The 25,944-nt window shown below is 37.4% G+C and overlaps 1 protein-coding gene across 2 annotated transcripts; it reads right to left on the bottom strand.

The window, feature by feature from the left end:
- Positions 1-363: 363 nt before the first annotated feature.
- On the bottom strand, positions 364-22,694 carry si:ch73-21k16.1 (phosphatidate phosphatase LPIN1). 2 transcript variants are annotated; one of them, XM_038276546.1, is made up of 20 exons: positions 22,505-22,694; positions 10,693-10,896; positions 10,506-10,601; positions 8,123-8,406; positions 7,727-7,840; positions 7,363-7,486; positions 6,915-7,260; positions 6,354-6,447; positions 6,067-6,251; positions 5,876-5,969; positions 5,657-5,726; positions 4,771-4,860; positions 4,625-4,686; positions 4,162-4,300; positions 3,901-4,049; positions 3,558-3,644; positions 2,209-2,361; positions 2,013-2,127; positions 1,811-1,914; positions 364-1,717 (listed from the first exon to the last, which is right to left on the bottom strand). In XM_038276546.1, the coding sequence occupies exons 1-20, from the start codon at positions 22,574-22,576 to the stop codon at positions 1,543-1,545; spliced, it is 2,757 nt and encodes a 918-aa protein (XP_038132474.1). In that variant the 5' UTR covers positions 22,577-22,694; the 3' UTR covers positions 364-1,542. The 2 variants fall into 2 exon arrangements, with proteins under 2 accessions (XP_038132474.1, XP_038132475.1); XM_038276547.1 differs by lacking the exon at positions 22,505-22,694 and adding an exon at positions 12,250-12,468.
- Between the last annotated feature and the right edge of the window lie 3,250 nt (positions 22,695-25,944).

The following is a 25,944-nucleotide window of genomic DNA, read 5'->3' as shown; positions in this document are numbered from 1 at the left end:
ATAATGTAAAAATAAAGGTGTGAGTGTGTGCGAGAATGGTTGCTTGTCCTGTGTGTCTCTTAGTTTCACTGCCATAGACCAGTCCAGGGTGTACCCCGCCTCTTGCCTGTTGACAGCTGGCGATAGGCACCAGACCCCTGGAGGGATTTTTCAATTGGAAAATGTCCACAAGAGATGGTTAGAATGAAATGTCCCATTTCAGATTGTGTGTATTTTTCATACATAAATAATCATGCATGAAACATCCAATGTGCAAAAACAGCAAACAAAATTCTTCAAAAGAAATACAATTTAACACAAATGTGTCCTGCAGATAAGTAAAAGATCACCTTAAATTAATGGTAAAAAAAAACAACAAACACATTCCCAGTAACAATTATATAATTTATTTAATGAGACCACTTTGATAATAAACTGGTCAGTGAGGCCGAGAGGGAAACGCTTCACAGTTGAGGCAAATAATTAGCATGAGAACATGTATTCACTCTTTCATAGAAAGAATAACAGTATTTATTACAGAGCTACCGGTCTATCAAACAATACTGTGAGCTTAATGTGTGAAACCAATTAATTCACATTCTTGTCTGCTATAACAATGGTTCCAGCATTTATGTAATGTTAATCCCTCTATTTTCCCACAATGGGGAAATTCACTCTCTATTTAACCCATCCCCTTGAGGAGCAGTGGGCTGCCATTGTGCAGCACCTGAGGAGCAGTGTGGGGTTAAGAGTCTTGCTCAGGAACCCAGAGTGGAGGCTGTGGGGATCGAACCGGGTACTTGCAAGCTTCTCCGAGCACAAGCGCACTGCTCTAACACACTAGGCCAACACTCCCCAGATGTAACCTCATACTGTCTGTGGTGTTGTTTGATAGTAATATCCCAACCCATAAACATTCAAACTGTAATGTGTTTGAAATGGCATCAGTCAGGTAGTCTACATCATTATCCCATTAACAACTAAAATATAAAACATGACTCAGCACATGCACACTGGTTTGGATAAAAAGATAAACATTCAATAATCTCACAGATTAAACATTAGAGGGATTAATGGCTACAGCTAATGGTGTTGTGATTTCCTATTTAGTATATTTAAAGCTACATAGAAGATTGTTTATGCTTGCTATCAGAATTTTTTTTTTTTTTTTGCAAGGCAGGTCTGCAACCATCAACACCAGATATCACAGTCAACCTTTGGCACATGTTTGAAGTCCTTGCATGGCTGGATTGTGAGCTCTCACAGTGCATTTTTTATCATAAATAGAAAGTCTAACCACTGAGATAACATTAATCAACTGAAATAATAATAACTCCACTAAGCTGCCAGGATAGATTATAATAATTCATTCTAAATATATACATCCAAGTGAGCGCATAGAAGTTCCCCTTTTGTCCTTAAGACTTCAAAGAATAATCTACTTCTCAGTTTACTTTGAAAGTGCATAAAATACTTCAACTTTGATAAGAATGTACAGCTTTCACTGCCTAAATCATTGCTCCGTAACAGTCATTCTGTTTGCCGATGAAGCTGAGGTGGGAATCAGTTGGTGGAGCTGGAAGTCTGCAGGGATGTTGTTTCCTCCTGCTCCACACTGGGGAGCTGCTCCCTCCAGTATGTGAAGTGGCTGTAGGTGTCGGAGCAGGGGAAGTCAGAGGAGCAGGAACGCATCTTTAACGGGAACACGTGGTCTACAACCTCACCAAGACGTACATAGCTGGAAAAGGGGTTAGAAAGAGGCAGCAGAACTGAGATGAATGCAAATGATTATAGATGAAAGGTTTCAGTGCAAAAACCCATATTTACTTACGAGGAAATGTTGGTCTTTGCATGTTCCTGCACTAGCTCCCCTTTAGGGTTGACAGTGAAAATCCGGTTTAGCGGTACTCCAACTTCTTTATAAGAATACACATCCTACAAATAATAAAAAAAAAGAAATATATTCACCCTGAGCTGCTTCTTTAGAGCAAAATGTTACACAAAACAAAAATCTAAAATATGTGACTGCATACCGTAGGTCTGTTTCCAAAAGCTGCGTAAAAAGGCTCCTTGTTTGGATGGAAGAGGTTTCTGATATCTGTGAGACACTCCACCTTGAACTTCTCAGGTTTCTTCTCAATCACCTCCCTATCCAGAAATAAAAATCTCACTGAGATCATGTTAAATAAGTGCAGACAAATGCATAAGGTTAAGGTGTTGGAAAATTACCTATGCAAGGCAGAAAAAAGGCTGCTTGGGCTGAGGAGGACGGGGCCCATTGGTAGCATGGTGCCTCTCTCATTGACCCAGCTTAGGTACCCTCTGGTCATATCTGCCATGCCGATCGCTCGGGCTGAACAATATAGGAACTTGTAGCCATTTCTGATAGAAAGACGAACAAATTAGCAACCGATAAAAACTGCTTATATATGGAAATATTAAATCATTCCATGTAGTGTTTAAATGAAAGACTATTTTTCCTATGGAAGCCCATGTTTTAAACTTTGCATTTATTAAGTATTTTCAGGTAAAAATGCAGTCAGCTGCATTGGCACGCCTCTCTTCCAGAGTGCATGGTATTGTCAGACACTTCAAAATTAAATTCCTATGTCCTCTGCCAGTAAACTGTCCATAAATCATTTATCATTAAAATTGTTTGATTATAAATGAAAGAAAACAATTATAAATGAAAGAAAGAAAAAAAAATCTAACTCATTTTAACACAAATCTGGGTGCTTTATGTTAAAATCAATAATTTCTGGACCCATTAATCCCAGTGTGCCAGCTAGCAGGTTTAGGTTTAGCTTTAAAAAGAATGCCTTTACTTTGTTTTATCAAAAGCAAATTATACATATACTGAATTATAAATATACATATATAAAGTGTATTTATAGAGTAAATATAAAGTATTTTAACATCCTCAACTTTGCTTAAACTGGAAAACATTTCTATGTATTACCTTTACAAAACATTTGCTTTAAAACCTCATGTTTTAAACAGTGGAGCTATTCTTTATTTTTTATATAAACATTTTTAGGAAGATATTCCTTCTAAAACCTTCCTGTTTACATCATTGTTTTTTTGTTTTGTTTTTTTACAAACACACAATAAAGTTCACAATAAAGGTAATTTTTTTTCTATTCTTTTGTTGTGAGATTATGCTATTGCAAATAATTACATTTATTTTAATTTTCCTGGCGTCTTAACAATTTCTATCTATAAATGTGTGCATATATAATAAACTATGAATCAATTAATATCATAACTATGTACATTTAAATAAAGCCATGTAATTTTTTCAGCTTTTTTTTATTGTCATTCCACTGTCACAAGTAGAGAACCATGAAATGAACTCTCTGCATTGAACCCATCTCCTTGGGGAGCAGTGGGCTGCCATTGTGCGGCACCCGGGGAGCAGTGTGGGGTTAAGGGTCTTGCTCAGGGACCCAGAGAGGCAGTCTGTGGGAGTGAGGCTTTAACTCAGAACCTCTGGATTCCCAGTGCAATTCCCTAACCACTAGGCAGCCACTCCCCTTGATATAGAGATGAAGGATTTAGTTAGAAAGAAAGGGGCTCACTGGCTGACTTTGTGGTAAAGTTGTGCGATTCCCTGGTGAGTCCAGTCTTTCCCAAGTGTTGGTAGGATGTGACCCAATGTGTCGGACCTGGAAATAAGTTGAGAGACATTTTTCAGTTAGTTAAACTGAAATGGGCAGAGACCTTGCCAAACAACTGCATGTTTTAGGGTGAATTTTACTAGGAAAGACACTGCATAAATCAGAGCCCAACATCAAGTCAAACAATCAACTGTCCAAAGATGTGGGTGTTAATGGGGCAAACTGTTATTCCACTTTGCTTTTACTCCAAATACGCTTCAATTCTTTTCAATAAGCACTTTTAATTTGTTAATGCTTCCAACACCTGGTAATGGTTCCATCTATGTCAGATATGATGATCTTGTCATCCCAGTTCCAGAGGTAGATGGTTCCCTGACAGCGACAGGTTCCCTGGTACTGAGTGGTCACACTAAACACAACATCATTAGGACCGTCCTGAAGTTGAAGTGACAGCTGGATGTATGGGATGGATAGGAGAAAACAATGAAAGAAAAAAATTAGAAACACAATTCAGCAAAACAGAGAGGAAGATTCTGCTGAAAGCTGTAGACAAACTAATCCTCACCAGCTGCTCTGATGTGAGGCGGAGCGTTTTCTTGTAAGACACACCCCTTGAAGAGACCCCAGGTTCTGATTGGATGATGGGAGAGCTTTGCATGGTTGCAATGTGATCTTCATCACTAGATGATGTCTCTTCTTTAAGCCTATGATGAAAGAGATTATATATTAAATGATTAAAATTGCACAGATTGATCTGTAGAGAAGTTATTGTTTTAGTAGTTCAGTTCAAAACATAGATTTCCCATATTTATTTCTGTCATGTCTTACAGAAAGAGCTGTTGCTCTGCAGTCTTAATCAATAATAACATAAATAAATGGTAAAATTATGTATCAGTCTGTGTGCAATGAGTGTATTATTAAGCAATTTTCACTTTTTGAACTGGGCTACTAAAATAGAAGAAGTTTTGGGTAAAATTCCAAATGTATTAAGATGGATGGATGTTTTCTAGGGGAGAATTTTTACTGACCTGCTTTTCATTATTCCAACTTGCTCAGTAGTACCACACGCCCCACATTCAGCGACGGATTCCTGAACAAAACCGTTCATGCTCATTGAAAATCAAATGGCCTGAAACAATGCTCTATTAGGAGTGAGGAGAGTAGAAGAGCTTACTGATTTTTGGTTATTTCTGCCTCGCCAGGAGAACCACCACCTCCCTCCTTTCCTGGGCATTTTCTCCTTCATGATGTTCTCCACTGTGGCCTGAGGAGGAGCACGGACAGCCCAGAGATCCACAACACAACATTAAAACTGAAACTTAAAAAAAGCTGATTATAAATCAACAAACGGTGAATCAGAAATAAGCCTTCACCTTAACCAAAAAACCAAACAAACTGTGAGACGAGAGAGAGAGAGTGAAAATAAATAAAAACAGAGAGGGAAGAGTCTTCAAACATACAGAGGTGGAGCTGACGATTTCAGTCAGACAACAGAGGAGGAACTCCAAGGATGAAAGTAAATAACTGAGACATGAGGACTAATGTGAGGAAGGAGGAGGAACAACAGGATGAAACAGGAGGAGCAGAGAACAGAGGGGAAGACAGGTTTAAGTTGGCTCATTTTACCCAACAGTATATGGCTGCCAAATATATCAACTTGAGAGCCACAAAGCAGTGTTGGAAAAGACCTACACTGATAAAATAATCTTAAAATGAGAAAAATATCTTAAAACTAGTGACTTTACCCTTAATTTGAGAGGGTAAATAAGTTGGAATCAGTATGTTTAGCCTTAGAATTAAAAGTCACACTTACCTGCTCAATTCAAGAGAAAATGCACTTAATTAGGGTTTTTTTTGTTGCAGTGTACTAGCATTACAAGCCAGCCAGCTTAACTAATCTTAACTCATTTGATTTCTCAGGAGAATTTTTTAGACTGAATATTTATTGTTAAATTGAGTCTGGACTAATTGTAGAGCATAGCACAGAAAGATATAAATCAATCCGTTCTAAATGCTCTAAGTCATTTGTATCTGGATGTGTGTGTGCCATCACCTTTTACCTTTGGCAGAGGTTTCTGAAAGGCTTGCATGGCGAGCACGAGTGGAGCCGCCGTGCTCCAATTATAGTACCTGAAGCAGACAACATGTTATTTATTCATTGGATCAAGTAATGCATTTAAACAGGGATAGTTAGAAAATATTCTTTATATGTTTTCTTTACACAGTCAGGGTTAAGTCACATTTTGCAAATTCTTGTATAACATATTTAAGTTTCTTACTTTGTGCCGATTTTAACCACCAGGTTTGGATCATCTATGATGGAGGGGTTCTCAGCAAACTGTTGATAGGAGATGATTTTATCATAGAATTGCTCTAAAAACAAAAACAGATAGGGAGAACAGGTTCTAAAAGCTGCACCACTTTATAGGACGTGTCTGTTGCAGTAGTTTTGTCACTTGTGATAACGTACCTTTAGTAATCTCCTTGTTGTCAGTGAGCCCCCCACACAGAGAGATGGCCATAGATGGCAGGTCAGACATGGGGTCACAGTAGCTGTCCACACCGCTGTCTCCCCCTGAGCTCATAGACTGTGGGGACAAGCTGGTGCTGTGAAGCCCTGGATCAGAGATACTTCTCATGGTGGACGAGCTCTCACTGCAAGCAGAAATGTTTAGCTTAAAAAGCTACTTCAGAATGATCGTTGTGTTAAAACACTGTTATTACACATGATCTGGGTGCATGTATCTGTTTTTGTACCTTTTAGGGAAATATAGGGCAGCCACCTCCGGCTCCAACTCTGTGATGTCGTCCAAGTAAATTCCATCAGAACCAAGATGGCGGCTCCTTTTGTCTACAGAAAGTTCAGAATAAAATCAGGTTTTTGTCATTTATACTTCAACAGAAGATCATTTCTCAGAGGTGTGCTTCAGTTTGACTAATTCTCATTTTTAGTTTATCCAATTTAATTATATCAATATTTTCTGTCCAAGAAGCTTAGGAAGACAGCACTGTGGGTCTGGTTGACTTAAAGTTAAAATGGGAAACTTAAATATTTGTATAGGTATACGGCTTTGTATTCATGATGCACTTTGCTACTTTGGCGTGATTATGAATTAAATCTATGAGATTTTTCTTTCTTCAAAGTTGTAGATAAGCTTAGTGTTCCTAAGTAACTTTGTTTAAGCAAAACAGCTGGTTCTTCATCCAAAGTGATTTTTCCTGAGTAAAACAGGGAGAAAACAGCACTGCTTGCCTGTCAAGATAAACTCTGAGCAGACTATAGATACTTTCTCCTTTATGAACGAGCCGCACTTTTACCTTTTTTCTTTGACGGAGAGTCTGTTTTAGTGGATGTGCAAGCAACTGTTTCCTCTGTTTCAGTCACCCTCTGCATTCCCAACCCTCCAGATGCAGTCATCTGCGTCTCTGAAGTTGATATCTGGGCCTCCATCCTCATGGATTCAGACTCCATCCTGACTCTGACCGCCTTTTCCTTTTTGACTTCTGTCTCCTCTTCAATCAGCAGACTGGGAGCTTGTATTTTAGAGCATGGTTGGTCTGATGGTGCTTGATGAGGGATCGCTCGGAAATGTGTATTTTCGGACATGGGAATGGATACAGGATAAGGACGTGGCACAGCAGCCTTCAGTGAAAGAAACGAAGGCTATAGAGGTGGAAATGAGAGGTACTTGTATTAAACAATAAAAAAGGCAACATAAAATAGTCATTTTATAGTTTTAGATAGTTGTCCGATTTGTCTGCATACCGCAGCAGCCTGAGGCAGCTCTCCCCACGCCCAGTGCATGGCTGGATTCTGACTATGTGAATCTGATAGATTGGTGATCAGCTCTGAGTCGCTCTTTGGAGAGGTGGGGCGGGAGTTATCTCGGCTGAGAGGAAGAGATAAATTTAATTACACATCTATTTATGAAACTACAGAACCTTTCAAATATCTTGGAAGCATTTTGGAAACACGTGAAAAGAATTTAATCTTCTTGCAGTAGCATATTGTTACACTAAATCTAGCTCTGAACTGAGCGCAGTCCTTAAAATCAGAGATCAGAGAATGTAAAGAGTTGGATATACATATTTTGCAGCTTCAAGTAAATCATGGGAAGGTGGTATATTACCTGTGGATTGGGCTCCAGTCTCCATCTGAACGAGTGTGGATCCCAGCCTGTTTGAAAGAACATTTGCCTGAAACAGCTCCTGTTTCATCTCTCAACGCGTCCCTCGATAAAGATCTGCAGGAGAAGCAGAATTCCTGAGCAGGTTCGGTTTTCAGTTGCTAAAAAATGCATCTGTGCTTTTTAAAGTCATTATTAAGCATTATTTAAAATGACTAAAAGATTTACTTGTGTTCAGCTAAACGCTGAACTCTTGCCTGCCAGTTCTTCTCTTCATCCTGCACCATAGCTCTGTCTAAAACTCTTCTTTTCTCCATTATTTAATTATATTAAATCTCACTTCTTCTGATAAATGCTTTGCCACCTCTCTCATTCTCCCTTCACTCTGCTGCTTCCTACCTGCCGCTCTCCATTTCCGTCTCTTCATCAGAACTGATGTCTATTGAAAACATGTCTTCATCAGCCGAGTAGTCTCCACTCTCTCCCCTCCTTGCGCTGTCTGCCCGACTCTTTCTCCTCCTTTTCCTGCTCTTTTTTATCGCCCCACTGCTCTCGCCATTGCTCCCTAAGGGGTACAGGGTCTGTATAGGAGGTCCGGTGCTCTTCCCCATCAGAGGGGAGCTCAATGAAAAGGCAGCGTCTGACAAGATGGGAGAGGTAGCCAGATAGGAGGGAACTACTTCCTGTTAAGATCATAAACACAAGGAAGAAGAAAAAGGTTACATATAGGCTTAAGTTACCTAAAGACACAGACTTTAAAGTAATGAAGCATGAAAAAAAAAGCTTTTGAGCCCTTTTAAAATAAATAAAACCCCTAACCTTAATGCTTTCTGTCTCTAGGTATGGAAAGCCCACAGAGAAACATCTACACACCCTATGTGATACTAAGGTCAGAAGTGGGATTACACTCAAGGAAAGGAGGGGAATGTTTTTTTTTTTTACTGCTACAGGACCTGGCCTTGTAGCAAGGTCCACCAAAGATCAAAAGCAGTGGATGAAGACGCTAAGTTTTAATGAAGCCCTTTCCCGAAGCGTATGATTAGCCTGATTTAATCCTGTTCAAAACTAGTATTGATTTGGGTTTGGGGGCAATTATTCCTGCTGGTAAACTCAGCATGTTCAGTTTCAGCTGTCTATCCACTGGTTTACCAAGGGAAATGTAAGCAAACAGAACAAAAGAAAGGAAAAAGAAAATTTATAATTGATAAATGTACAATTATAGAGGTTTGTTTTATAAGTTATTGCCATAAACACCCATTTGAAATATGTTAATTTACAGTAATTGTCCTGGACTGTATAACTTAAGCAGCAGTTAAGCAATGCATTAAGGAGTTTTTATGCTGCCCAGGTAAATATGAACACACATTGATACGCTTTTATAATGCTTTAATCTTGCTTTCAATAAATGTAAGTTAACAAGTATGCCTTATACCCACTAGAGGGCAGCTCTGGGCGAGCTTTTAAATTCAGTGGAACTTTTCAGACAAAACAAACATGGTGATGCAGAAGGAAATCTAGAGATAAAAAGAGGCACAGCATTAGTTGAAGGTTCTCTTTGTGTTGTGGATGGAAAAAGCCATTCCACTAATTGCAGATGACTCACTCTGCCACACTGATTACTGCGGTATTAATTATTATTTGTGTTTGGATAAGCATCATCAAGCTCTCTGACAAAGATGATAAACTAGGTATTTAACAATGACCACAAAAATAAATTGTTGATCTGATATGCACTTTACATTATTTGTTTCAAATGTATTTATTTGCTGAGTTAATAATTATAATACATGCAAAACAGAATATGTTTCACAGCTTTGTAAAGGATGTTTTTCAGACTCTTCAACAAGCTGCACTTCCATGAAAAGAAAATACTTTCTAGGAAAAGCTGTTTTCTTTTTTTTTTCCATAAATGTGTAGAACTATGTGGGGAAGAAGAGAAAAACTCCCTCATGTTTTGCTCCCTTGTGTGAAAAAAGTTGGTTAAGAAGCTCTAAACTCCTCCTTCTCTCCTCTTTGCTCCTTTAAGCATGGGAATCTGACACCAGTCTAGGGAAAACACATCACCCACATCCGCTGTTAGAGCCAGCCTTTTATTACTGCTGGTTGGCCACACTTTTACCAGGATCAAAATAAATATTAAAAAGTGCCATTCATTAAAAAAAAAAAAAAAAAACATAAGATCCTAAACTGTTTAAGCTTACTTGCAAAAACAAAACCATGAAAATCCAAAGTAGTGGTGGAAGATGCAAAACAGCTTCTCTAAACACTGAAGTAGAGCTATTAATGTTCCTAAAAAGGGTGCAAACAATTAATATATTCAAATTATAAATATGCATTTCTTCAACTTAAATTATACATTTAAATCCAGAATGCTAAATTCAGGAAATTCTACAAGCATATTTCTGTTATGAGATGTAGGGTTGCAACACTGTCGGAAATACAGGTAAAATGGCTCAAACAGTAAATACCCCCTTTATAAGCCCCCCTCACTGGTGAACAGACGGAGGCTGTTTTAAAAAAGGGAGAGGAAAAAAAAATCCAGCCTGCAGTGCCAACTCTGCACACAGTGTGATCCTTCTGGATCTGTGACGAAATGTAAGGAAGATAACTGTTTGAGCCTTTGTGATGACATGTGGGCTGAGTGGAGCCTGGCCTGCTTTGATTCAAACTGCAGAGAGAATCTTCTGGAAACGGTAAACAGCTATGTTTATTATTGGAGCGAAGGCTGTGGTTCCGCGGGAACCAAAGAACCTCAGGGAGAATGTATTTCTCTGGTCATTACCTGATCGTTTTCGGTTTCTTGCACAAAAAAGGCCTCTCCGTTATCGCCAAGCTTCATATGAAGATCCACCGATTCTCCATTGATTTCAATGTCCACCTAACAAAAAAAAAAAAAAGTAAATTTCTAATCATGAACAAAAAAAGATCCCCTATTGCCTCCCCCCATAAATCCCCTAAAGCCTCCTCACCACTTTCTCTCTGGAGCGGAGGACTCCCATTTTGCCGAAGCGAACATGGAAAGGTGAGCAATGCAGGGAGCCATCCGGCTGTCTCACCACGATGACGTCGATGCAGCCAGAAAGCGTTGCAGGGTTAAGTCCTCTGTACAGCTCTTTGACCTGGACAAACACCTGGCCTGCAAGCTGACCCACGTAGTTCATGGTCTGACGGGTCTGTTATTAATAAATGTGAAGATAACATAGGAAACAGAAAAAAAAAAACAAAAAAAAAAACGGTTTAGCTGCTAGCTATCCATTCATAACAGACCAGTAGAATTTGTGAAGTGATGCAGCCATCACCGTGCCTCACTGTAAGGAGATTAATACCACGTTCCACTGGTTTGAAAACTTTTGCAAGTCACCATATGGGGAGCCATTTATTGCTACTTTACATTCCCATCCTTTAGTGTGGAAAAGGTATCTGACTGTTTTCCATTCAGCAACACCAGCAAACAGACCAAGATAAACCAGCCTCTCTTTCATCGATTGTTTCATCACAACTGTCCCTGTCTAGATTTACACCATGACATTGAGAACAGCAAGACCTAGACTGAGCCGCTGAAATGTTAAAAACAGCATGTTTATCACTGAAACACTGTTTTCCCCTGAAGTGTTAGTGCTTCTTCTTAAAGCAAATGTAAATATTGAGGTATATGTAAGGAAATAAATGTTTGGGTGGGGTAAGGAGATCTAAAATAAACTGAATGTAGGTGTCTCAATGTTTAAAACAAACAAGGTGAATCTGACTTTGAAAACTGATCACCCTATATGAGACTATTCATGGTTCTCCACTCCCACTTCGTCTCTTATATGCCCCAGACTTCCAAACACCAGGTCAGACTATAAAAAGCTGTACTGAGAGGTGTTTATTGTAAATAACCTTCATCTCTGCTGATCCTAGAAGGGTTGTTACAGAATGCTGAGCAGCTCAGTCTAAAAATAGGCTGTCTTCTGTGAGAAAAAAAAAAAAAAAGAAAAGAGGAAGAGTTGCTTTAAATGCACTTAGCAGTAAGTTTACACTTGAGCCCAAACTGTGAGCTTAATATGCTGGTTAGTTTGCAGTCTGCAGTTTAATATGACCAGGACTGGTCCACTCAGCAGATATTATAGACTGAGCCTTTTGTTCTCAGCCCCGGTCTCATCTTACAACACAGGCTGGAGATTTACCACATCCATTTATATTCAAGTTCCCAAGTTTTAAATGGAAATGATTACTAAATGAAACAATAGATAATTACAAAATGAACCAACACATGTCAGCACACGTGCATGCAGGCATGCAGCCAATCAGCTCCCTAAAAAAAAAAAACATTTATTTGGAAAACAATTAATCCCTGGGAATATAGTTAGAGATTTGACATATATTTATGCTTATAGTCAGAAATAAATAACATTTATTAATGATAATAACGGTGTAAGAACATGAGTATGACATCTCTGAGCAAATTACGGTAGTAGAAATTTTCATTCTTGCAAATAAAGGAACAGACTGAGGAATGCAATGTGTTTATATAAGCAGACACATACCTGTTTGTAATGAGTATGCCAGCTTTAACATGCAGGAAGGCGCGATTCTTTAATTGAGAGCCAAACAGAGACAGTGCAGAGTTCCAGTTTCTCAACAGATTCTCACATTTCCGGATTTTTTGTGTTAAAGAGCCGCGATGGATTATTTTTTAAATGAAAGCGAGTCTCTGTTCTTCATCTGTGTTTGTTCTCTTTAACTCTTCACGTTGCTTGTGGGGAGCATGACGTCAGATGCAGCAAAACCCACCAGCCTGTCGGCCAATCAGCTTCCACCTGGTGAGCTTACAAACAGGTATGGCAAATCAATTGTATATATAATCCTACTCAACAGCTTTTAAGTTTCTGATGCAGAAGTCCTTCCAACTTCTTGGCTTTAAATTTTTTTCCCCACTCTGTAACCAGTTAGATACCATGGGAACCCCTAAATAGTGTTAGTATTTGATTTTTCAAAATTTGGTTCTTTAGTCAGTCCCAAACCTGAGGAGTCTGTTGTTAAGTCTGTTGGCACCATGCTTGTCTTTTAATGTCTTAGTACCGGTAAATATTTACAGTTTCCAACTAAAGAACTCAAAAAAAAAAAAAAAGAAAGAAAGACGTAAAATAGGACCTGTATTTTGATATATACAAAATTGCTTTAGCCTAGAGGTGAAATCTTCAACTTTCCTTTGAGTTTAATAAAGATTATTTTTACATTTTTTTAAACAATTTTAAACAGAACCACTGTTGTTAAGTCCACTGTTTACCCATTTACTTTTATAAACATGACAGATTATTTTCAATGGTCGACACAATATAATACAAAGTAATCTGCCATTGATATAAACATTATAAGTATGCAATATTATGAGCTATATCTCTACACTGTATAGGAGCAGCATTTGTAATTACTCTCTGTTTTAAAAGTAGGTATAAAATGTCCCTCTGTTGGGTAGGAACTGACCAAATAAAACCAAAAACAAACAAAAAAAAAACTTTCAGGAATCTATTTTATACCAAAAACATTAGCAACATGTTAGCAAACAACAAAATGGTGATTATCACCAAAACATTCAGAGGTGGTTGTACTGTATTTATTATTTATTAACTAATTATTGAAAAACTAAAGTACCATAATATTTACTTTGACTTGAGTACGATTATTATTATAGGCTAGTCCTATTGAGTAAAACGTTTGGCTACTCTCTCCATCATGAGTAGTTCCACTAAATGAAAACCAATTGGGACTAATCCAAAATTGCTCCAAACACAAGCACACAGAAAAGGTTTATGCAAAAACAGATTTTGGAAAGTAAGTCTGTTTTCTATCCACTAAGGTTTCAATAGCGTTTGGAAGGGGAAGATAAACAGAAGATAGTCCCCCTGTAGGTCCTTAAAGCTGTCCTAAACATATCTATATTACTTAATCTAAGTCCTTGTCTAATTGATTTTATACATTTGATAAATACAACTTTTTTTTAGTTTTAACGGCACTCTTTTTTTATGGACAGTAGGCTGACAGGAAAGGGGATATGAGAGAGGAGGAGAGACATGCGGGAAAGGACCACAGGCTTGATTCGAACCCGGTAAGCCCGCATAGAGGACTAGGCAGGGGCGGGGCTAGATGGGGGGCCAGGGGTGGCCGAGGCCACTCTTAGCCAATCATTGGCCACCCCTGTGGCCACCCCTACCCTTTATTTCCCTCTAATACAGATGTTGGCAGCAGTAATACTCTCAAGTGGAATATTCAAAACATTTTAATTTTACACATATTACAATTACTTGACAACAAAAACACTGTGGTTAATTATGCTCATTAATATACTATAACTAAAGAAGATAAGTACAGAATTCATGCTCTTTTCAGAACTAACTACTTTTGTCTTTTATGGGCTAAAGAGAAAATGATGTGTGTCCACAAGTCATCTGGGGGTCTTCAGGGAAATCATAGATAAATAACTATTTTAATACAAACATATTAACTAATCAATTTAAGTAGATATTAGTACTTGTAAATATAAATTTTACGTAGAATGATTACTGATAAAAGTAGGTAAGTAATGACGATGGAAAAGATGTTCGCTCAAAACTCAAAACCTGAAAGAATTTTATCCACTATACCTTTTATCTAGAAAGCACGGATGTTTATATATATTTGTCTATTTGTTAGCAAAGGTTGTGGGAAAGTATAGTTTGTCTTTGTTTAGAAAATATGGATGTTTTGCTAATTAATTTTCCTGTTGGAACAGTGTAGATGGACGCTGAGGTTCTGGCGCCTATCCGCTTTCGGCCACCCCTCAGTGTACATTAGTTATTGCCTGGCCACCCTTATAAAAACTTTTCTGGCTACGCCTTTGGAACTAGGGCCTCCATACATGGGTCGTGTGTGCTAACCACTGCGCCACCAAAGCACACCCCATTCCCATTAATCTAACCAGAGCAATTTTTTAATGTACTTTTTAACTTAAACATGCTTAAGAAGTGTTTATTTTAGTTAGGCCCCGTCCACACGAAGTCAAAACGAACACGAAACGCTGATATTTTCCAAAACATTTGCCGTAAAGACGGAGACGTAAAATAAATGTGATCGTCCACACGAATGCATGAAAACGCTGCAAAATGTATGCCAGGCCTGTAAGTGGCGCTGTGGTGCCAAAGCAAAAATAAGCGACGAAATGTTGGGCATGCACACTAATATTTATACATGGTTGCCCTGCGGGTCCATTTTCGTGGTTCAGTCAAATTCAGGTGCTGAACTATGTCGTCGATATTGCTCTGTTCTTCATGGAGATATTCCAGAAGAAGAAGATTCTGCTGTAAGCCCGACAGCAGGGTGAGTAGCATTAGCAGCAACGGCGCCATTGTTGTTGTGATACTGGTCGCGCATGCGTGTTTAGAGGCGACGCTATGACGCATGCGTGTAAAAAAAATATGCGGTTAGAGCGTAAAGATGGAAACGCGAAAACGGCGTTTCGAAATCTTCCCACTCTGAAGGCTGAATAAAAAAAAGATCGTTTACAGACCCCCGAAACGCCGGCTTCATGTGGATGAGAGGCTGGTTTGGTGAAAAATTTGTGCGTTTAGGCCAGGGTTCGTCTTCGTGTGGACAGGGCCTAAGGAACCATTTCTGAGTGCTCTGTCCATCTCTACAAATAATTACACAAACTGCTTGCCATAGAACTTTCACCTTTCCACAGAAGCGCCTCATTACTTTGTAATAACGGGCATCCAATTGCGCCACCCACTCTGGGTTTTGTAAGGTCAAATAACATTTTTTTTTACAAAGTTTTAAGTATTTTGTATTTTACATAAAGAAGAAAAACTCCTAAATTGCATGCATTATTTGTTTGATTCTTCTATGTTTTAAATCCACTGGGCATGTATGAAACATTTTAACCTACATTTCCTGCGCGCATTGAGGAAGTTTAAAGAAGAAGGTTGCAGACTGAAGCTTTGCTTTGATGGTGGCGGGAAGCAGTTAGGAGCAACGTCATCGTTTAAAGTCACACAGTGTGAGAGAGAGTGACGCAGTGAGGTGATCTCCTTGGCCAATCACAGCCCTGATTCGCAGCACAGGCGATGTTGGCTGTTAGAGCAACAGACACTCCACCGAGACTGTGGCAAAAGGATGTGGCTGACTGGTGGTTTCAACTTCATGTTTCCTTACTGTTATTAACCAACAGACATTTCTTTAAAAAAGCAATCTCTCAACTGTTACAAAAAATAAAAAAATAAATAAAAATAAATAAAGAGACTCAAAAAGTAGAGACCTTTAGGCCAATGTTTACATGTTCACCCTGTAGCAGCAAGTCTTATGTGTTTTTTCTTAGTTTAACACATTGAAGCGTTACATTGGATTAGATTTTAATTTTGAATTTTGAAAAATGAAACATTGGAGCTCTATTGTTTATATTTAGGACAGGGGTCTGCAGCCTGCACCTCCAGAGACACATGTGGCTCCTGAGGCCCTCCTCAGAGGCTCTAACTAATCTGGATAAAATATTATTCATAATACAGCAAGCTTTTTTTTTCCTTCTTAATTTGAATAAAAACAGAATTTTAGCAGTGTTTCTATATGATTTGGTTCATTATTTGCATAGAGACTCCAAAGCAGAATAAGCTTAACAGTTTAAAAAAGACAATATTTCAGCATTTTTACATTGTTTTCTTTATATCAATCATTAATTAAATACAATTTGTGTTTTTCTTGTTTTCTTGGGATTTTGATTTTGAACTAAAATAGACTATAAAGTGACCCTACACACAAAAGACGTAGGTGAAATATTCTTTTTATAAGAGAGAAGTCTCAACATCAGTTAAATAGAAAATTCAACACAGATTCTTTAATGAAACTATTAAACATATACATTTTGTGCTGTGATTGTATAATAAGCTGAACAGTTGTGGGAGGATTTTATGTAGAATTTATTTACCAGAAATGTTTCTTTGATTTGAAATGGTTGCAATTTGCTGGTTCAGTGTGACAGTTCAGCTGTAAGGTAAACCTCTGACCCAGTTTCAAGTCTCATCTGACCGGTATGCTATCTTTCACATGTTTGCTGTATCCACCACACAGCTTGTGGCAAACTTTAAATTGTAATTCTACTAACTTATTTTCAAACTGTGTTTATCTCTCCTCTGTTACTTCTAATAAGTGCAGTTTTTTCAGCGGACTTGCACTTTCAGAGTTATGATTCAGCCGTTTGGGTGCTTCTATTACAAAATACATTGAGCCTTGTGGTTTTGTCTTGCCAAAAAGCATGAATACATTAGCATTTCAAAGTTCTTTGTCAGTCTGTATTCTTGTGTAACAGCAACTTAAAATCTCGCACCAATCAGGTCTTTCAGGCAGAAGCGTTCATACAAAGAAGTTACAAACTAAACTTGAAGTAGGTGTTTTTCCAGACTGTGAAACCAAAACAAGGAAGAATAATCTAGTTTGGCTTTTTGGCCATTGGCAGACCAATAATGACTTTAGAGTTTCTATTTATATTGAAAGATCCACTTTAAAAATCAGTTGAAGTGACAAGGTGATGTGACAGAGTGGTTCTGTGAGCATTTTAGAAGTCCGATCAAATAAACCTCTAACGCTGATATATATTCTATTGATTTTCAAACCAAGTGGGATACCACTTATTTCAATTCATGTTTAAGCAATGTGCTTTGGTGCTGACAAATCAAAGCTCAGGCCAAAGCAGTGCATAAATATTTACCCACTTGGGTAAGGCTACTAACAAAAGCCATAAAATAGATGTTAAGAAAAAAGTTTGGTGATGGAAAGATGAAATTTGTTGCTGAAGTTCTTTAACATGGAGTTTTGGATTCTCTTTCATGCTCGTGTTATCTTCCTAGTGGATAAAATTGGTTTCCTCACTGAATCTAATCTGTCACTGGTCTAGTTGTTTAAAAATTCTAAATGCAGATATGAGCAAGTTTTGTATAGCAATAACAAAGCGGAACTTGAATTAAAGTCACTTTGGGCTGCTGTCATTAATAAGTGTGTTTTAAAAATACTGTTTGGTGTTTAAGGTCTACGGTTGTGTAAGATAGCCCTAATACATATACATGTGATCGTGTAGCTGTATTATAGTTTTTAAAAAATATATTTTATTGACTATTATGTACAATTTTCCCCAACTTTTAATTGCTAAACCCCCATTTTATTAACAAGATACTTTTAAGTTTCCCTGACCAAGTGTTTAAACAATTAAATAAAAAATGTCAACTGAAATAACACAAATTTAGCTATTATAAATAACTTCAATCATTTTAAATCATCAAAACTACTACCTTTAAAGTGACAGTGTGGAACGTTTGACCCAACAAAGAGCTTGATTTGAGTAAGATTAAATTAGATTCAGAATGTGTTATCGTTCTTATTTGTTGTGACTCTGAGTTTTCAGTTTTCTGTTATCAGTTGTTTTGTTTTTATTTTCCACGATCTTCAAGCATTCTTTAGTTACTCTCTGTTGCCCCCTTGTGATTGTTTTCTTTCCACATGGATTCCCTCTTGCCAGTTCCACCCACACCTGCTCCCCATTCAGCTCGTTAGTCCAACCTTTTGTTTGGTTCTCCTTAAATACTCCACCTCTGCAGTCACTCAGTGCTGGTTCCTTCTTGTTGCTGTATTGTCTACTCTGCTCGTCTCTCCCCGGCTCCTCAGACTCGTTTTTCCCCTAATGTCTCCATGATTTTGGTTTGTTTTGTATTTTAAGTTGGATTTCTGGATTTCTGCCTCTACTGCTATTTGGTCTGCAATTAAACCTCTCAGAACTCATCCCTGCTTCACTTGTCTCTGCATCTGGGTCCTCAAGCAACCTCACCACCCATTGTTGACAGAATGTGTATAGAGTTTTCAAAAATCGTGCTCTCATATGAGTGAAGAAGTTTATTCAGATACTCAGTCAATAATCATAACATCTCAAATAATTTTATAAAAACAGATCAAAATGTGAAGTTATATGCAAATTTAGATTTTTTTAAAGACTATGATAAAACAAAACAAGCAAATAATGTTTTTCTGTTTTGAAGACTGGATTAGAGAGAGGGGTCCCTGTATGCAATGTATATTATATATCTGGGATTATAACATAGATTCTTAGTTTTTTCACACTTTGATCAACTCAAGAAAACTATTTATATATATATATATATATATATATATATATATATATATATATATATATATATTTCAGATACTTTAATTAAATATAAATAATGTTTTTTTTTATTGAGAGGCACCAGCAATTAAAAAACTAAAATAATTTTTAGCATGGATTTTTCTTTGCACTTCTATGTACAGGTGCTGGTCATAAAATTAGAATATCATGAAAAAGTAGATTGATTTCAGTAATTCCATTTAAAAAGTGAAACTTGTATATTATATTCATACATTACATACAAACTCATATATTTCAGATGTTTATTTTGTTTAATTTTGATGATTACAAATGACAACAAATGAAAATCTCAAATTCATCATATCAGAAAATTAGAATATTGTGAAAAGGTTCAAAATTGATGGCCCCTGGTGCCACACTCTAATCAGCTAATTAACTCAAACCACCTGCAAAAGCCTTTAAATGGTCTTTCAGTCTAGTTCTATAGGCTACACAATCATGGGGAAGACTGCTGACTTGACAGTTGTCCAAAAGACGACCATCGACACCTTGCACAAGGAGGGCAAGACACAAAAGGTCATCGCTAAAGAGGCTGGCTGTTCACAGAGCTCAGTGTCCGAGCACATTAATAGAGAGGCGAAGGGAAGGAAAAGATGTGGTCGAAAAAAGTGTACAAGCAAGAGAGATAACCGCACCCTGGAGAGGATTGTGAAACAAAACCCATTCAAAAATGTGGGGGAGATTCACAAAGAGTGGACTGCAGCTGGAGTGAGTGCTTCAAGAACCACCACACTGCTTCAAGAACCACCACACACAGACGTATGAAAGACATGGGTTTCTGCTGTCGCATTCCTTGTGTCAAGCCACTCTTGAACCACAGACAGCGTCAGAAGCGTCTAAAGAGAAACAGGACTGGACTGCTGGTGAGTGGTCCAAAGTCATGTTCTCTGATGAAAGTAAATTTTGCATTTCCTTTGGAAATCAAGGTCCCAGAGTCTGGAGGAAAAGAAGAGAGGCACTTCATCCACGTTGCTTGAAGTCCAGTGTAAAGTTTCCACAGTCAGTGATGGTTTGGGGTGCCATGTCATCTGCTGGTGTTGGTCCATTGTGTTTTCTGAGGTCCAGGGTCAACGCAGCCACATACCAGGAAGTTTTAGAGCACTTCATGCTTCCTGCAGCTGACCAACTTTTTGGAGATGCAGATTTCATTTTCCAACAGGACTTGGCACCTGCACACAGTGCCAAAGCTACCAGTACCTGGTTGAAGGACCATGGTATCCCTGTTCTTAATTGGCCAGCAAACTCTCCTGACCTTAACCCCATAGAAAATCTATGGGGTATTGTGAAGAAGAAGATGCAATACACCAGACCCAACAATTCAGAAGAGCTAAAAGCCACTATTAGAGCAACCTGGGCTATCATAACACCTGAGCAGTGCCACAGACTGATCGACTCCATGCCACGCCGCATTGCTGCAGTAATACAGGCCAAAGGAGGCCCAACTAAATACTGAGTGCTGTACATGCTCATACTTTTCATGTTCATACTTTTCAGTTGGCCAACATTTCTATAAATCCTTTGTTTTTATTGGTCTTCAGTAATATTCTAATTTTCTGATATGATGAATTTGAGATTTTCATTTGTTGTCATTTGTAATCATCAAAATTAAACAAAATAAACATCTGAAATATATGAGTTTGTATGTAATGTATGAATATAATATACAAGTTTCACTTTTTAAATGGAATTACTGAAATCAATCTACTTTTTCATGATATTCTAATTTTATGACCAGCACCTGTAATCATGTTTATCTTTAATAAAGAATGAATATTCTGCATGTATTCTGAAACATTTTTGCATGACAGCTAGCTAATTTTCCAGCTGTACGGATTAGTTCTACAGATACCGGCTGACCTCACATCAGTCTTTCTGTCAGTTTCTGAGGGACCTCTGAGGATATATGAGCCTCACAGCTGTCTTTACTGACATGTTTCTAAGAACGAGTCCTCGGAGAGCAGCAGCAGATCCGTCCTTCGTTGAGGTAAACAAATCATGGTGGCATTTTCATGTACATCATGTTGGATAAGTTAGTTTAGGGTTTTCATACAGTAGAAGATGTCTTAGCAGATTTTCAAAAAACAAAACAGACAACATCCCCAACTTTACTATAGTTCGGCTCGTTATGTAATTCTAAAAGTGTAAAATTGTTTATCGCATTTCTGTAAACACTCTACTTCACTGATCAGATGATAAGTTGGCTTTTATCCTAGATAAATGCACTGAGCAGGAGAAACATTCAGTTTGTCAAATTGAATGATATACAAGCCATCCATTAAGACAGATTTTCCAGTTTGTTTTGCAAAGAAAAAAAAAGTTTGAACAACCTCTCAGCTTAACCATGAAACATTTGATCATTTTTAAGCTCTTATATTATTATTTCAATATGTGTTGATACAAAGAAACACACAGATGGTAATACTAGAGAAACATGAAGCTCAAAAGCCTTTATCTAAATGTCTTTCAATGCAACACATTCTGTTAAACATGTTTAGCGGAAGCATCCTTTTAACAGATATGTTGCATAATGTTTGGAGACACTTGGCTGATATTAAAGCTGCTGACTGGCTCAGACTGCTCTGATCCAACTATCATAGGGTTTGACAGAAACTTTGACTCAGAGATTAAACTGTAACTCAAAGCAAAAAACACAGAAAACAAAAAAGGTTTTATTGTAAGATTGGCTTTGTCATTTTGATCTTCACCTTTAATAATTGTAAGCAAAATAAAAGCTTTAGATATGGCAATCTTATCCTTAACATGTTTATGTTTTTGCCATATTTTGCATATATGCAAATTAAACTTGATAGCATTGGCATTAAAGTAAATAGGGTGTAAAGCATAAAAAAATACAATTTCAAAGGAAATTCAAAGGAAAAAAAAGAAAAACATAAATTAAATTGTATTGGTGATGTTATTAAAAATTGCATTTTGAAAAATAGCATTTAAGAAAAAAAAGAGTATTTCTGAAAAATGCTCTGTTCTGATACAGATTGCTTAATTTAGGAAATACCTATGTTAAACAAAAGCAAGACAAAAAAATCCCCACAAAAAACACCAGCTGACAACATTTTATGTAACTTGCATAAACCCAGACAAAGCTAAAATAAAAGGGAAATGATCCAAATAAAACAAAGTGGTGGTAAGAAAGAAAGTTGAAGATCAAAATGAGGTTTTGAAAGATTGTTTTTTCCTTCAGAAATTTCATCATGTTTAATTCATCAGCTGTCATTTTGTATGATTAATATCCAGTTTTGCTCTTGAATCATTTCTCTCTTATGGAAAAGGTAAGAAGATGATCTGATCTCTGCAGTGATAACCCCACCCACCAAAAACAGCTTGGCACCCCCCAACCCCGGCCCCTTGACGCTCTTCCCAGGTTTCACTTGTACCAGGTCACTTTACATGTGGCATTATCTAAACACACCGGCTGTTTGCATTTACCCTCCTCCCTGAAGCTGTTTGCTTGCTTCTAAAGCATGTCTTCAATATTTGATTTAGACATTCATTTGAATTGCATTAAAGTGAAAAGAAATAAGAGCTCCACTTACTACAGAATCACATGCTTACAATAAAAACTAAAAGAAAAATCACTTTACCCAGCTCCAGGTGGTGTCGGTGGAATACTGCTGGACAGCCTCATCTATCTCCTCTTCGTCCACTGATATCATGTGTTAAATCTCAAAAGCAGAATGTCTTAAAAAATTCGAGGTTTGTTAATTAGAAACTCCACAGGTGTCTTCACTCTGAGGGAACGACGAGTGTCTGACCGTCAAGTGCAAGTCAACCTCGTCTTACTAAATTTACCTGGGACCCCCAGATGGAAACCTGAGTCAGCCATGAGTGGAAGTCTTCCACAGGAACCTCTGACTCCTTAGGCATTTGTAGGGACGGCTGGGACATTTCGACTGTTAGTCTGAGAGGACATCTTTTGGCTCTACATGATCTCACACCAGTCAGACAGCCAGCCGAGCATTTCAAACGCATGCCGCTCAGTCCTCCTAATAAGTGCTTTTCTCATTACTTAATAGAAAGAGTGTAATATGTGTGACGTCTATTGCGCCCCCCCTGAAAGAACACAATGCTGGCGTCACTGACATTCAGTTAAGGCCAACTGTTACATGAGCACATAATCATAATGGTACACTGCGTCTACAGCATATAATAAGATCCTGTTATCACTATCTGTTTATGTGCTAAGTGAGTTCACTCAATAATACATGGTTTGCATAAGCATTCATAGTATTTTAATTTTCAATGAAACTCACTAACCTCAATATATAATACTGCAATTTTATGCTACAGACAAACATTTAATATAGAGGATAGCTGTACACTGGAAGGTTACAATAAATTGAAATTGAATTGAAAATTAAATTTTCTTTCTGTTATAACCATGTAATAACATGGTAATAACATAGCAAGTAACACTAAATTACTAGGTAACAACTTTTTGGAGCATATTTAATAAGTGCTGTGCTGCAATTCCTGGCAGACAAGGTAAAGTTAGAGTTGTTAGATTCCAAACAGTTATTACCAGCATCAATAAATTAATGTGCTATTATCTAATAAATTGCAGTTTATTACCTGGCATATAGCAGAAAACCAAACCTAGAAGACAGCAACAATTGTCTAATAAATTGCAGTTTGTTACCTAGAAGACAGCAACAATCTTCTTAACTCAACTCTTATTTATATATAACTTGAGTTTAGATTTATAATGTTTTAGTTACAATTTGCCTTGTAAGCCATTGGTAGGTGGTGGCCAATAATAGAAACTGTTATGCAGTAACCTAATGCTAATTACCCACCAAAAGTCTCTATTTTTACATAGTAACGTACAATTGTAATAATTACATGCAGGTAATTACTTTGAAATTATATACCTTAATTTTGGGGTAATTTACAAATAACATTTTACCTTTTACCATGTAATATAGTGTGAATTGCTATGTCATTACCATAGTATTACATGGTTATGGATGTACTGTAAAAGAAAGTGTTACCAAAATGTTCATCTAAAATACAAAAAAACCCATCAGGCTTTTGTTTTCATTCCATTTTATGCTGATACCACTCAAAGAAACTCAGCGTTGCCATTTAGCTTTAGTAATATAAACACTAGATGTGTGTAACTTGTTCTGAGTATAAACATGGATGATTTCTGAATGCATTGAAGATTTTTAATGAATGAGTGGACAAACAGCATCATTAGGAGCTGAGGAACTTACCTAATTCAAACCAACCAAGACATGACTGTCTGCTCATGTCAGCAGATGAGAAACTTAAAGGCAGGTGTCAGCAAACTGAAATGTTCAAAGAGCCAAATTGGACCAATAAAACATGAAACAGATCTGTCTGGAGTCGCAAACATTTGAAATGCTTATATAAGCCTCCTCAGGCTCTACAGTATATTAGCCATCTATCAAAATGACCAAGTAGGCTTAAATACCTAATAGGCATTCATGATTAAATGTTTATTTTCCCTGCAGTGCATCCTGGTGAAAATGACACACCATGTGACTTAATCTGCTGTACGATATTAGGTGCTTTAAGTTTAATGTCCATTACAGTATTAATGGATTATGGTTTCTTGAATTGATCAAATTATAGAAATACAATAAAGAAATCAGATTTTAATTGTTATCTTTATTTTGAGGACTTAAAAAAACGGAATATGCATAATAAGACTCCTGTAATTTGAACCTCCACTTGGAAATATGATGCAGTCCTCTTCAAACCAAAGTAACAATACAATCCTTTCCCCCCTTCTTATTGGGGCAACAGCAGCCTGTTCATAAGGTAAGCAGACTATTTAAATGAAAATAAGCTGATATATTTTAATTACAGTGCACCAATCGGTTTGTTTGCAACAGCCACCTGCCTGGCAGTATGCCGCACTGAAACGTGTCGCAGGCTATGAGGAAAATCTTTGTTGATGTTTCAATTTATTGTTTAAATTTATGTATTATACACATTTTTACAGCAATGGAAAACATAACGAATGTTTGTTTGTCATCCTGCACACTACATTAAAAGAAACAAACAAAAATCCATCTTTTTCCATTTTGTTTACTTTGATGAGACACAAGGGGCGCTAAAGAGCCACATGCCTATCTGGAGGAGCTGTGGAAATCTAAAGCTCCAATGAAAGAATTTATCAACAGAACTATAGTTGTGCATTTCACATTTCTGTGCTTTGAGGACGAGAGGAAGAGCTTTTCTCTAAAAGAAAATCAAGTCTTGTATTTGCAGTTTTACGCATGCCCCTTAGGGGTCACAGAAAACATAAGGAGGAAAGTGCTCTGGTTAAAGGCCGACATGCAAATGTGATGTCGGATGGAAACTGAAAACTGCTGATCACTGCTAACAAACATCCCAAAGATGAAACATGGTGGGAGAAGTGTGGTGATGTGGGGGCAGGAACAGAAAAGCTGCTCAGAGGTGTCAGTTAGACAAATTAAACTAAATACAAGGCAAACCTGGAAGAAAACCTTTTGGAAGTTAGAAGAAAGTAGAGACTTTGGTGGAGGTTCATTTTTGAACATGACGAAAACCCTAAACATTCAGTCTAAGCTAAAGTGGAATAGTTCCCAAACTTTTTAGCTTCTGACTCTCAAAATGGTACCAGAGTCAAATTACCCAAACATTTCTACAGTCAATTAACTATGGGTGTAATAATATTATAAACTGACTCAGAAACTAAAGTAATTGGTTTTATCCATCTTTGGGTGATTCTTTAGGTTATTTTAGTACTTTAACATAAATGTCTAATAAGTTCAATATCTGTATTGAATCTCTAGACCCCATATTGGTTGATCAAGGACCCCAAGTGGGGTCATAACCCCAACTTTAGGAATCACTGATTTAGATAATAGCATTAGTTGTTTTTAGATGGTTGTTTACAAAGCATTGTATTAAAATACCATCATGGAGAGTTGAACGGAAGAAAGAACTGTAGTAGAAAATGAAAAACAAGATGAACAAGGTGCAACAAAGCCTATTGAGGAGCTTAGGGTGAGACTCATAAGATGTGAAC

Source organism: Cyprinodon tularosa, unplaced genomic scaffold, assembly GCF_016077235.1.
Source record: "Cyprinodon tularosa strain WSP-4 unplaced genomic scaffold, ASM1607723v1 ctg125, whole genome shotgun sequence".
Taxonomy (NCBI): domain Eukaryota; kingdom Metazoa; phylum Chordata; class Actinopteri; order Cyprinodontiformes; family Cyprinodontidae; genus Cyprinodon; species Cyprinodon tularosa.
This window is presented reverse-complemented; position numbering and strand designations above follow the sequence as displayed.

What these genes read in the sequence shown, in the direction of transcription:
- si:ch73-21k16.1 (XM_038276546.1), bottom strand. Translation starts at nt 22,576, where the DNA reads ATGATATCAGTGGACGAAGAGGAGATAGATGAGGCTGTCCAGCAGTAT. An exon ending in CTCTCCGTCAAAGAAAAAAG is followed by an intron (nt 6,448 to 6,914) that starts GTAAAAGTGCGG and finishes AACTTTCTGTAG; the next exon opens with ACAAAAGGAGCCGCCATCTT. An exon ending in GCAAAGACCAACATTTCCTC is followed by an intron (nt 1,718 to 1,810) that starts GTAAGTAAATAT and finishes CCCCTTTTCCAG; the next exon opens with CTATGTACGTCTTGGTGAGG.